Source organism: Saccostrea echinata, unplaced genomic scaffold (genome assembly GCF_033153115.1).
Source record: "Saccostrea echinata isolate AGI-Se365-2 ecotype Australia unplaced genomic scaffold, CSIRO_AGI_Sech_v1 ptg000009l, whole genome shotgun sequence".
Lineage (NCBI taxonomy): Eukaryota > Metazoa > Mollusca > Bivalvia > Ostreida > Ostreidae > Saccostrea > Saccostrea echinata.
This window is the reverse complement of record NW_026889758.1, coordinates 36,524,958-36,539,487: the sequence shown is the minus strand read 5'-3', so window position 1 is coordinate 36,539,487 and position 14,530 is coordinate 36,524,958. Positions and strand designations below refer to the sequence as shown.

The 14,530-nt window shown below is 33.6% G+C and overlaps 1 protein-coding gene across 1 annotated transcript; it reads right to left on the bottom strand.

Moving 5' to 3' along the window:
- Nucleotides 1-7,094: 7,094 nt before the first annotated feature.
- On the bottom strand, nt 7,095-13,048 carry LOC133182309 (zinc finger C2HC domain-containing protein 1C-like). Its single transcript, XM_061317098.1, has 4 exons — nt 13,026-13,048; nt 10,054-11,045; nt 8,482-9,126; nt 7,095-8,239 (listed from the first exon to the last, which is right to left on the bottom strand). The coding sequence occupies exons 2-4, from the start codon at nt 11,023-11,025 to the stop codon at nt 7,988-7,990; spliced, it is 1,869 nt and encodes a 622-aa protein (XP_061173082.1). The 5' UTR covers nt 11,026-11,045; nt 13,026-13,048; the 3' UTR covers nt 7,095-7,987.
- Between the last annotated feature and the right edge of the window lie 1,482 nt (nt 13,049-14,530).

Here is a 14,530-nt window from a genome sequence, read left to right as displayed (position 1 = left end):
TCTTCCAAATCTAGCGACTTTTGAGCGGTACAGAGTTCGAGCTACTCACTGACCACAAGCAGCTTGAATGTATATACTCTCCCAAGTCAAAAGTTTGCGCTAGAATAGAACGATGGGTGCTGCGAATGCAACCATACACATTCAAAGTTCGGTATATTCCTGGGCCAAGGAATATCGCAGATACGTTTTCGCGTCTTGTTAAGAATGACACTGCTCAAAAGTCGCTAGATTTGGAAGATGCTTCTGTAAGGTTTGTAGCTAAAGAAGCTACACCGATGGCGATGACAACACGCGAGATCGAAAGAGCACCAGAGAAGTATCCAGAACTGTGCTCTGTAAGACACTGTCTTGTTACACAACAATGGCATCGTATGGAGTTAAAGCAATATTTACCAGTACGTGCTGAATTGTGCTCGATTGGAAAGTTAGTACCAGGGTATTGCGCGGTACTCGAATTGTTATACCCTTACAGTTGCGTGATCAGATTCTTGAGCTTGCGCATGAAGGCCATCCTGACATTGTTGCAATGAAATCACTGCTTAGAAGTAAAGTATGGTGGCCAGGGTTGGATAAGAGTGTTGAAAAATTGGAAAAGTTGTAACGGTTGTCAGTCAGTGGGTCAACCCGAACCGATGAGGCGCACCGGATTGCCTTCCGCGCCATGGCAACATCTTGCCGCAGATCTTTTAGGTCCGTTGCCAAGTAAAGAGTATATACTTGTGCTTGTAGACTATTACAGTAGATATTTTGAGGTCGCGGTCACGAGAAATATTTCGTCAGAGAACACATTCAGGTTTAATCTCTAAGTTTTGTTTAACCCATGGATTGCCATTTTCAATCCACACTGACAATGATCCTCAGTTTGTAAGTGAACATTTAAAGGATTTCATGTTAGATAATGGCATAGTTCATAACAGAACAACTCCTCTATGGCCGCAGGCAAACGGCAAGTGCAAAATAGGTCAATTATGAAACGTGTTCGAATTGCTTTTGCTGAAGGCCGAGATTGGAAATCTGAACTTAACAAATTTCTTGTCATGTACCGAAATACACTACATTCGACAACTGGTGTTTGCCCGTCTCAGTTACTTTTTGGTCGTAAACTTCGCACAAAGTTGCCTGAGCTTTTGACTATAATGTTGATGATCTTGTAGCACGCGACCGTGATGCGGAAAGGAAGGAAAAGGGTAAAATCTATTCAGATAAACATCGTACGGCAATCGAAACCGATATTCGTGCCAGTGACCAAGTTCTTGTGAAACAAGACCGTGAATATAAGTTGTCCACTCCATTCAACACCTCACCTTTTAAGGTTGTTCAAATGAATGGCAACAGTGCAATTGTTGAATCAGGTCAAGGAGTACAATACAAACAAAATGTTACTCATTTAATGAAATTTAATGAGAGGGAAAGTACTTGTACATCAAATGAGTTACAATGTAATGAGCCACAATCTATTGTTGGTGATGAAATTGTTGATGTTAACTGCGAAATGAAAGTTGATACAAATGCTGATTGTAAACCAGAGAGTACGTGTAGTTCTGCTCCTGTTAGTATTTATAATGATGCAAGTATTCAAAATAGTGATCTAAATATCAGTTACAGACCTGTAAGAAATAAGAAACTTCCATCAACTTGATCAAGGTTTGATTGATTGATTGTATGTTGTTTTACTTCACATTCGAGAATTTTTCACTCATATAGAGACGTCACCATATACCGGTGAAGGGCTTCAAATTAGTCTTTGAGAAAGAAAGGGATGTTGTTTCATGTAAGAAAGATAACTGTATTTCTCTATGTCTAATTTTATATTAATAAGTTATCACCCTTGTCTTTGTCTTAGTTCCGGTTCAATAAATATGTTTAATCTGGTTGAATCCGTATATATGTAGCCAGTGTGAACGCTACAGTTACATATAAATATTTTTACCAATAGAAAAAACAGAATGTTGCATTGTGAAAAAAGCTTCTCGGTCTATATTACACAAATTTTTCCTGAGTATGATTGGCAATATTAGCACATTTTACATGTAAGTTGCGTGTGCAAAAAATATAGAACTGTACAAAAAAGTGTTGTAACACTGTGTTAGAATCAAGTACCATGCAACATTCGTATAAGAGTACATGTATCTATAGTGGCGAATTTTGAAGGGGTTAAGGGGTTGTAACCCATTCTTTAAATTTACTAGTACCCTATAAAAAAAATCTCTTTTGGCCATGTACGCCTTTCCTATAAACAAATTAAGCGTTCTTGCTGTCTGAAACGAGGTTTAAAAATATAAAAGGGTTTTTAGGATAAAAGTGAAGAAATTTTCTTTTCCTTTCACCGAAAATCCTCTTATAAGGATTTTATTTACATAATGCATATGTGCATTGTAATGCAGATTGTTTTAAATTCATTACGATTTACAAATTTTATCCCTATAATGTTACCCGACTTGAGGAGGGCGGTATGCGCGACAGAGGCAACCTTGTAACAATTTTTTAAGCACACATTTTGCATGACTCTCTTTTTATTGAATGGCTCTACTGCTTAATGGAATGATTATAATTTCCCCCAGAAGCATGGCTAAGGCCTGTTATAAGGTGAACATTTACTCAAATTACATTGATGGCCCAAAGGTAAATCATCCAAAAGCGTTATGTGTAAATCTATGGTTAGTAAAGTAGAACCATGCAACAAGTAAAGGTTACATGTAGTTTTATTGACAGTACGCATTGAATAAAGCACCAAACGAACATTCATATGGAACAAGAAAATATGACATACCGGGTAATGCGAAGAACAACGAGGGAGTCATGATGCAAATGCATTTGCTATCATTCAACGCAACGACACAATATCTGAACAGGACAAAAATTATAAAAATATAAAATTAAGTAAAATGAATGCATACAAGGGAAAGGGATAGTGAATGTCAAACCTTTATTGCATACTCTGTCAAATAAAGAATATTTTATAGGCCTCCTCTCAGCATGTGGATAATTCAGATAATTTTCATAACGGTACAACAAAAAATATCCAACTGGGATTTCAAGCTGACACATCATCTTCCTTGCATGTTAGTAAACATATACAAACCACGCAATGATCCAAGTGTGAACCTGGAAAAGTATTTTCTGTTGTGTGAAGTTATCGCCCTTATAATTTTAAATTACTTTCATTTTTTGCATAAATACACAATTCTGCTATATCCATTTTAAAATAAAAAGATCAAGAATAAACATTTTATAGTTTCTTTTAAGGATACACCAAAGGCTTTTTTCAAGATTTTCAACAGTTTTGAGATTTTTGGCTAAGAAAAAGAAGTTAATCACTGCTTTATAATGCATGCAAAATTCTGGGTAATTATGAAATGGTTTTCTAATTATTTAACAATAATGAAACATAAACACTACCACATGTGAATGTTCTGTTATTGAAGCTTCTGATTTGATCTGTGACTGCCTGCTCATGAAAGACGCAATAAATCACTTTGACCACTTGGGGAATTCTTCACTAGCCACACAGAGATTATCAGTAATTAAACTACAGGGACTCTAGATTTAGAGAAGGAGATCTAACAGATCAATGATGACCATAAAATAGGAGGTGGAGCTTAGCTCTTGCCATCTTGCCGGGAAATCTTTCTGATTCAGAATTGAACCTATTTTACTAAATTAAAAGCATCTAAATACTGAAAAGAACCTCCCATTCTTGTGAATATGCATGGGAAATATGGCTAAGTGACAGGTATCCAAAGCTGAATCTCCAAGGTGTCATATATTCCTAGCTTTGGCAGATTTTGTTGTGTAATGGGTTTTTGCCCTCTACTGTAAAGTAAGATCAGACAGTTTGTGGTATTATTTCAAAGGATTCAGCTCCCTCATTTATTGACCAATTTCTCTGAAAATTGGATGGGTTGCTTCTCAAATGTGTGTTCACAAAACCGTATCTCAGATTTCTGATATCTAGCTTAGTTTTGGAATTACAGAGGGAAATGTTAAATTAGGCTAATAAATTGGTAACATTGAAGGGCAAATGGCTGTAACTTTTGAATTAGAAGATTTATCAAAAATCTGAGATACAGTTTTTAAGTTCAAACTTTAATCTACCTTGAGGCAAAATGACCACTTTGAGGAGTTCAATACAAAAAAGTTGATTTATAAAATATTTATGCACTAAAATTTACATTAATATTTAAATAAGTTTTAAATAAGTTATTAATTAAAGTTTAAATTAGGATAATTAAATTGTAAATTTTACAAGCTTTCAAATGATATGTACTTTTATTATGTTATCTTTGATAATGAAAGAATTACATGCAAATGAAATTCTGGCATTTGGAAACCTTTGGTGTATCCTTAAAATAACGATAAGAATTTCTATTTGTTGTAGAATAAGTATTTTCCCCGTTAATTTTTATTGTAAATAAACTATAAAGTATCTATGTATTATGCTTATATATAGTTTAATTATCTCGCAAGATATAACTGAGTCAGACGGACAAGAAGTAAATAAAGAGAGAGAGAGAGGGTGGGGGGAGAGAGAGGAGGTGAGATAAAAGGGGAGAGAGAGAGGGGGAGGAGTGAGAGAAAATGTGGAGGGGGAGGTGAGTGAGAGGGGAGAGTGAGAGAAAAAGTGTGGGGAGAGGGAGATGGGGAAGACATTGGAGAGAGAAAGGGGGATGGGGAGACTGGAGGATTGCAATAGAGGGGATGAGAGAGAGTAGGGGACGGAGGAAAGAGGGAGTGGGAGAAAGAGGGAATGGGGTGGGGTAGAGGTTTGGAGGGAGTGAGAAGTGTTCAAAAAAAAGAGCTTGATAACATTTCTGTTTAATATTTAATATATAACTTCAATGTGTTGCAAGTTATCAATCAGTTCTCTACGTGTTTTCCAGTATCTATTATAATATGCATGGCAGTGCAGTTCACAAATCTACAAAAAAAAATCAAGTCTATAAGTTTGTCGAATTTTGATAATGAGAAATTATAGAGAGATAACAGTGCCAATTTTTTTTTCTAATTTTTTTTCTAATTTTTTCCCCCATATTCATTTCAAAAATTTTAATTTTATTTCTTATTTTAATTCTAACTTTTAGTTTAAATTTTCCAGTTTTATACCATTTTTTAATGTCATTTTATCTAACAATATTTAACGATTAGTGGGTTTCAGTAAAAGTCCTTCTAAGCCTCTTTCTTTACTTCTCCTAAAATATTAACAGCAGTGAAGGATGTGCATAATTCCAAGGAACTTTAAAATCACAAATTTTTACCAAAATAACATAAAAATGTACAACTTTTCATTCTATATACAACCATTCCCAGCGATAAATTAAAGTCCAGGCTTTTTGACATCATTGACACCCGTCTGCTTTTTTCAATAAAAATGGAACTTGCAAAATTATTAAGCTTGTCATTGGTCATTTACAAAATTATTTTGTTAAAAAACATTCTGATTGTAAACACAAGTACTCTGAAGTTGATATCAAAAACATACTTGAGTTTCTGATTGACTAATTATCTATGTAGTTTTTGGAGACCAGGTCTTCCAACAATCTGTCAGAATTCCCATGGGTACCAATTGCACCCCCTTATTAGCAGACTTTTTTTTGTATTCATATGAAGCAGAATTTATTCAAAATCTTATACATGAGAAGAAGAAAACACTTGCTGTGGCCTTCAACTCGACATTTAGAATATCAATGACATATTATCAATTAACAATATATAGTTATTTCCATTCATATGTCAACACGATATATCCAAGTGAGCTTGAAATTAAAGATACCATACTTGGATATTTTACTAGAAAAAGACTTTAATGGGAACCTAACAACAAAGCTTCATGATAAACGTGATGACTAACTTTTCAATCGTCAACTTCCCTAACTTATGCAGCAATATACCCTTATTACCTGCAAACAGGGTTTATAGCTTTCAGTTGATTCAATACGCAAGAGCATGCTCCATGTATGAACAATTTCTAAAACGAGGTAAGTTACTGACAAACAAGTTGATGAAACTAGAATATCAGCAGTCTCATTTAAAGTCATCATTTTGTAAGTTCTATGGTCGATACAATGACCTTGTCAACAAATACAATCTTTCATTGAGTCAAATGCTGACTGACTTTTTTCGTACTAATTGTTAGGCCATTATTCACACACTGAATTGTCAACGGATTTTTCTGTTATTTCCTGATCATGACAAGGAGCACACAGCGGGTGTGACCGGTCAGCAGGGGATGCTCACTCCTCCATGGCATCTGTTCCCACCTCTGAGGTCTTAGAGGTCCGTGTTTGCTTTGCTCCTATTTTGTAATGTTTAATGGACTTTTGAGCTTGAATCCTGCTCGTTATCTCCACATATTTCATTCTAGTACTTAATCAATATGAGTTAGGTTTTAAAACAACCCCTCCCCTTTTCTACTCTGAAGTTCTGGCTTCTTTCTAAATACTTTTTAGCTGCAGAAAAATGCCAATAGTTATTTAGTCTGCTTCTATCCATGTATTAATTACCAGTATTATTTGTGATATTATCTTTACTTGGAATCTAAAAAATGTTAAAGGAAACAATTACCAGTGTCTCTTTGTGAGTAAATTTTCGAAATAAATAATCTGCATCTAAATTATAAGTATCATAAATCTCTTGTATTATCTACATGCATTCTAATTTTCAACATCAATGAAATGTTTGCTTGACTGAACTGCATGCTTTTCTTTTGCTAGCAACATACACAGTTAATATACATGTATAAAAATTCATGAATAATGTAAAATCACATATTTTTGTGGGGTCAAGTTTTCGTGGTTTGAGGAAAAAATATTGGTTCATGGGGATTTGATTTTGTGGATGAAGAATTATTGAGTAGTTATACATATGAAATTTTACATTTCATGGTGGACATGAATTTGTGCGTCTCTTTCTACCTCAAAAACCATGAAAATTAAACCCCCATGAAAATTAATGATTTCACAGTATGTTTTGAGAATTGAATTACATCTCTACTGAAAAGTCTAAATCTTTCAATAAATAATAAACAGTAAGTTTAATTTGTAAGTTTGTTGAATTTTATTCCAAAATAATCAGATAATAATTTATTAAATGCTTAACTAGTGTAAAACAAAATTCTTGTATCTCTCATAGAACACAACATGGGTCAAATTGAAAATGCAATATATGCGAATGAAATTTTACATAAAGCTCAAATTACAATTTTTTTTCAATTCATTGGAAATCTCTGTGGTTTGTGTGTAGGTGACAAAATTTATTTAACTAAAATTGACAAACATGAATAATTCATAACATTTTAAGAAACATATAAATACTTGAATATGGGCTGTTTATTTGGAAGTTTTCTGACACATACATCTATTACAATGAAGAACTATATAATTTAGGCTTTGAACAGAAATATTTATATCATGGGAACAAGTTCAAACATATGCAATATAATGTGAGTTTTTAAAATCTCAAATGGTGCATCTACGTATTTTCATTCAGTATTGTAATTTTAAAATTTTTTATAAGCACATGATTTAATTAAAAATGCTATATATCTAGAACACTCTGTGAGCTAACTGATATTACAGCCTAATTACTGACTACTTCTTGGCAATCAGGGGCATAAAAATATGGCTAATGTAAGTAAGATTAATCAAAAACACATAAAAATTAAATACAATTCTAACCAAGTACAAATAATACAGTGAATCAAACTTCCATTACATTCCACATTTATTACAATCCAATGTGTTATTCTTTTAAAAAGTGCATCTGTAGGAATATTCATACTTAAACAGTTCAACTCAATCAGAACATATACTCTCAAAAGGATAGCACTTAAATGTTCATGTAAAACAATAATTACCTGTCATTCAACAATTGAATACAATAATTATAACTCATTTTTCATCTTTTTTTCAAGAATTGGACAACATTATGTCATCCATATTGTCTCGCTTCTACAGAAAATAGACAGATAATACAAATTGAAGTAATAAGTTTACCGCCTTCCCTTTCTGGTTGGGGCAGGGCGGGTGTTAAGGTCTTTACATCTAGGAATGTGTCTTTCTGCAGCATCAGGATTAAACTTCCGTGAACAATATGGGCATTGTTTGTAGCTAGGATTTTCAGCCGCAGGTGGAGGAGTTATGTTTCGTATATCACCTCCAGTTTTCTCAACTTCAGCACATTTCTTGGCATAACGGAGAGCCTTAATAAAATTTTCTCTCTCTGCTCTCCAGTTGGATTTCTTCTGTAAAAATGAATAGTTTGATGACAATTCATGTTTCTTAAAGCAAGCTAACCTTATTAAGATCAAATAATACACAAGTTGGGTTAAAAAATGTTTTGTGAATGATATTTTAAATTCAATTTTTACATAAAGTAGAGCCAGAATAATGAAGATCTATTTTCTTAAATTTGGAGTTAAAATACTGAGTTTTTGTTGTCATTCTCATAAAACATATCTTTTATAATAAATAATGTATGAATTACCGGAGGAGTCTTGGATCTGTGTTTACCAGCATATTGCTCCATTTCTGTCCCAGCCACTCTCATCTTTGTGGGGTCCATCACCTTTCGCTTCTTGGTTGCGTTACCACAAGCATTCCTATGACGCTGCAGTCTGTCAGCTGCAAACTTCCTGCCACAGTTGGAGCACTGTGCCATTTTGATTTTGCTCCCTGCATAAGCCTCACTATCCATAGCAGCATTCTCATACATTGAAATATCATTGGTAGTGAACTGTGGGGAGGGAGTTCTTTCCACAGGAGCAGCATGTTTTGGAGGCTGCCTTTTCTGTACTCTAACTGGTTTTGGCTTAGGTGGGGGTGTTGGCTGATACTGTTCAGCGGGAGAATCCCTCCTGTAAGTTCTGTCATCATAGTGAGATGAGTGTGGGTCCTCATATTCATAAGGCTGCCTTGTATTGTATGAGTTTCCTCTGTTGGCTCTTGTTTCAGCAACTCTTCGCTGAAATTCCTCTTCCTCCTGAGCTCTTCTCTCTTCTTCTTGAATTCTTTTCTCTTCTTCTTGAATTCTTCTTTCCTCCTCCTCTTTTTTCCTCCTCTCTTCCTCCTCTTTCATTCTCTTTCTTCTTTCCTCCTCTCGTTTTCTCCTCCTTTCCATTTCCTTCTTTTCCTATAGATATGAAAAGTACACATTGTTTGAATAATAATCACTAAGAAGATAAGAAGATGAAGATAACAAACAGTGATAAATCTCATAAATCATAAAAATAATACAAATTAAGAACAGGGCAAAAAATGGGCCTCTGGAAATACCAGAGGTGGGATCAGGCCCCAAGAAGTATCCTGGAATTAAGTAAAAATTTCAATTATTCAAAATGTTTTTTAAACTTACGTTTGAAATTAAAATTAACAACATGAAAGGGCCATGGGGAACAATTTTTAATAACATTTCAAATTTTATGTGTTTTCTAAAACAAAACTTTTTGATAAATGTACAAATTCTGACTTTATTAAAACTGCTTCATGATCATGAGGCCAGGTGCCTAGGAGGAGTATTGTAAGAATCCCCTGTTGACCTGTCACACGCTGGCCCTCTGTATATATTGATCAGGTCAACAGGGTAATCTGAAGTCAAAATTTGAAATGTTAATTTAAAAGCCCTCTTTCATCTACTTGTATGTCAGTAGCCTGCCTTGATTTATAAAAAAAAATTATGTACCAAATTAATGGGGAGACATAGACCCCATATGCAGGTGATAGAATTAATGCTACATAAATATGGGAAGTTGATGATGGAATGGATTTTCTCCTCAGTTTGTTTATTATAAAATTATAATCACTGAAAGAGATGCAAGTCACTTTTTTACAACAGATGGAATGAATGTTTTCCTATCTGTATGATTATATTCATAAGATTCAACACTGAAAGATGCAAGCCACTTTTTTATAATCATGGTAGAGTACTTTAAATTCTAATCTTAAATTTAATAATCGATTTTAATAATTTTAATTTTTACTTTTAATCATCATGTAATTAAATACTCATAATAATCAAAATAAACAAAAGTATTTTTTGTATCAATTGTCTAGTATCTACCTCAATTTCTTCCCGTTCTCTCTCAAGTCTGATCCTCTCCAGTTCAGCCTGCTGATTAGCAATTCTTTCCATGAGTTCTCGCTGTTTCCTAGCAATATCCTCTTGAGGATTGTAATTATTTTCTTCATTTTCATCTGCCTCATCCTCGCTGGTTTCGTACTCATAGCCTGAATTTTCCTGTCTTTGTGCCTCCCTGTGAGCCTTTAACCTATTTTCTCGTGCCTGATCCTGATCCATCTGGAATTTCTGGAAGTCTGACATCTTGGCTTGTTGTGGTTTTCCAGAAGGAGGTTTTCCAGATCTGTTAATTTTCTGATTTCTAATACTTTTCAGGTTTGACATGTTTGGAGGAGGGGTTTCACCCACTGGAGATCTCTCAGATCTGTAGCTGACACCATTGGAACTTGCATGAGCACCCTTGATATTCCCATTAAAATGTTGCTTTTTTTCTTCAACAATGGAATCTTTGGTTTTTGGGCGACCATGTCTTTGAGGTTTCTGGGGTACTGGAGCATTACGGTCAATAGGAGCCAAAGGTTTACTCCTGTCACGTCCCATGGAATTGATGGAGCTTCCAGAATGTTGTCTGCTGTTTGGGGACCAGGTGCCTCCAGTTGGTGAAGAACCAACCTGTCTCATCTTCTTGTAATGGTTAGTCATAGTTGGTGCTTGCTGAATATTTCCATTTTGTTCCATCTCTCTACGTTGTTTGAAGAAATCTCTCATGGAGCCCTTGGTTTGCATTTTTTGAAGAGCTCTCTTCTGGTTTTCTTCATACATATTAATGAGTTTCTCTTCCTTTTCCCTGAGTATTTTCTGTTGATAGTTGGATTGAAGCTGCTGAAGTCTGGAGGGCTTCTGTCCTGTTCTGTCATTGTTGGTCTCTAGAGGTGGTAAGGGGTGAGATTGAGGCTGAAATCTGGGTATCTTTGACATCCCTGTAGCTGCAGGAGCATAATCCAGTGTGCTCATTTGGGCTTGCAAAAGTGTACCTGCATGAAAATAATTAAAGCGTAATATAATTCAATAAACTAACCTAAACAGAATTTATTCACATAATTTATTTTATGTATCAAATTCTAATTTAATTTCATGGTCATGAGCTAAGAAATTACTTCCCTTGTTGCATACGTTTTCTAATATTGAAGAAATATTAAATTCTCCCTGTCATCAATACACTCACTCACTGTAACAATCCACTGAGTGGTACATATACAAATGTATGTGTTTATAGATAAAGGTAAGCAACAAAGAGGATCAATCTCTCTCAAATCCATTACCTTCCCAAGCAAGGTATCAATAATTGATATAGCATAAATCCACAAGGGAGCTGATTTGATTGACTGAAAGATCACCTTCTCATGTATGTACAGTGTCTGTGTCTTATTAATCTCTGCTTTGTTGCAACAAGCAGTCAAAGTAAAATGATGAAATTTTGAATATAAAAGGTTACATGTTGAAGAGATCCATTTTCATTTTTCATGAATTAAATTTCAAGATTATTCATGAATTAAATTGCAATTATTTATGCATTTCAATTAATTATTACACATAAAGTGTTACTATCCATTCTAAATTGATTCAGCTTAAAAACACTGCTGTCTTTTTAAAATTGTTCTTTTGTTTCTCTTTCTTTAACAGGTAATTACTGGTAAAACAAAAAAATCAGGTTTTAACGTGTTTATAAATTGTAAACATAATTAGCTTGAAATTATTAAGCTTATACAAACATCTACTTTGTGACTGTTAATTAATTCTCATACATTAATTAACTAATCCTCATATATTAGGTATTTCACGCAATAGAAATATCCTACCAGGGAACCCCTACCAGTAGTAAATGATCATAGAAATAGAAAAAAATGTCCTTATAATATGTTGTCTGCAAATACAATGCATTTCAAAGATCATCATCAATATCATGACAAAATCATTAAATATAAGAACCTAGCATAGTTTAACTAATGTACTTTTATGCCACTGAAATATGAAACCATTATTATGTATTGAGTTTTAAATTGGATTCATAACTAATATTTAAATCCCTGAACTTATTTAATGATCATGTAAATAATACATGTTAAGTTGAATTAAAAAAAGAAATTAGAACATTTAAAAAAAAAAAGAAACAAAAATTAAATTTGCTTATATGATTATAAACAGATATTAAATTCCAAAAAAAAAATATATAAACAAATAGGTTCTCAGTCTGTACCAATGCGTCTTTGAAATTATCTAATACAATTAACATATATTCGATATTAATATGGTTGATTATTAGAAAGCTACCGATTCGTCTTGAAACTTGATTTATCTTGATCTCTAAACCAAAATAAATTGAATAACAATAATTAAAACAATCGTAAACACTCTGTGATATTCCAATGTCAATGGCTAAAATTTTTATGCATTTTCTTTCAATCAATTGTAGATACAAGGAGGGTCAATTTTAGTAAATTAATATCCCCCCCCCCCCAAAAAAAATGGTTAACACCTATAACATTCTTGATTAGAGGTACAAAGGAAAAAAATCAGAAATCTTTTTTACAAATATTGTTTTTGATATAAATAAAAGGTCAAACTCAAGAAATAGCATGATGATAGTTATCTTTTTCTACACCATTTACGCTTAATATTAATTTATAACTAATATCAGTTTTAGATCCCAGTACATGTACAAATATGCATGGTTTCCAGCCTGCTCCAGAGACATAAAGTTCATGAATAAAACATTATTTTTCTAAAGAAATAAACTTTAAAAGTTAGAGGATATTTTTTTCGGGAGGTCGATAGGCTAAATACATATGAAATAAGTTATTGTCTTATTTTTCAAATTATTCGTACATAGCTAGGCCTAAATCATATTATTAATTAAGATAATTACCTTCTGGTATTTGTTAATTTTCTTTTAAATATTCTTATGAAGTTACCTCACGTTATTGAATACAACTGTGCCAATATTTTTCCCTTACCGTTTTAGGCTGATAACTGCTTTGTTCCCTCTATTGTATACCTGTTGTCACAACCCAATAAAAACTGGCATGGTCGCCGCCATATTGTTTACATTAGCTTGACAACTGATACGTAAACAAAATAGGGCAAAGTTCTAAAAGGAGTAAAGTGGGATAATAAAAGATAATACCATTTTAAAACAGTAAAATGTTAATAACTATGTAATAAAAAATTAATTTTTATACGATAAAATAATCTGAATATTGAATTAAAAGTAAATGTTTTATCTGGCTTAGTAACAAGGTAAATCTCGCGAATATCTCGCGCTACTTCTTGAATTCGAAAGTAGAAAGTTTTGCATGCAATGACTAATGCTGTGTGGGCTATTTCCGTATAGTGGAAATGAATTATGTTTTATAAATGCCAAGATGTTACTCTATAAAGTAACAATGGTTTGTTTTTTAAAAGTTTACTTTCATTCAATCGTACTTGTCTGACTGTCAGCAAACTAGTTATAAACTGATAAATCATCGGGTAATGCATATTGACAGATTATGTAACAAACAGTTAAATGTGCTGAAATTATAAATAGATTGTAACATGTCCGACGATGAAACCGTTAGGGCGAGCGCAGTTCATTTTCCACAGGGGCTTGCTCCCGGCGTGTAATAATTATTTATTTAAAAAAAATCATATACGGTAATACTAAAACATGATTTTTTAAAAATAAATAATTATTACACGCCGGGAGCAAGCCCCTGTGTTTTCTAAACTCTACACATCTTCTCAGATGTCGTTTTACATTCTGCTTATAACACTTTTATCACGCGTTTACTGTGTATCGTACATAATTTTTTTTTTTTTAAAAACCATTATTGAAGTATATATTCTCTAACGTTGCAGACTCCCCATGCATCGGGATCGAAATTCCTAATTTCTTGGATATTTCCGACAAAATCGGATATACCCAAATCGTTGAAGTGACGAAAATATGACGTCACATACAAAGTGGTGTCCAAGGACGCAAACAATAGTTTTGTGGGCAATTATGGCATGGAAATTGAAACAAATCGTTGTTTATTATTATTATCAAGTAAGTTGTTGCTATGATAAAGCACCATGTTGCTATGCACTGCAAAGGATTATTGGGAGTATTGAATATTTTCACGTGGGACAATAAAAATTTCTTTGAACAATGTGCAGATTTCAACCCCAATTTCCTCCGTTCGTACACGTTGTCTATGGAGCTCGCTATGCGAGCGGCGGCCGCGAGCGGCGCTCTGCGCCGCCTCACTGCACTCGCTATAAAGAACAGTGATCATTTTCACAAATTCTTTAAACAATACAAAATGTGAACTGGGCACATGTATCAGTGTATTGACCAGTATTGACATTTGCATTTGATCTTTACCTTGTTATATGATGTTTTATAACTGTAAATATGCGTTAAGTATAGCATTATGTTGAGCTCTTTCTTCTGCTTTTTAAGATTAGAAAAATGATGCAAGGTGAGGTTACTTAAGTA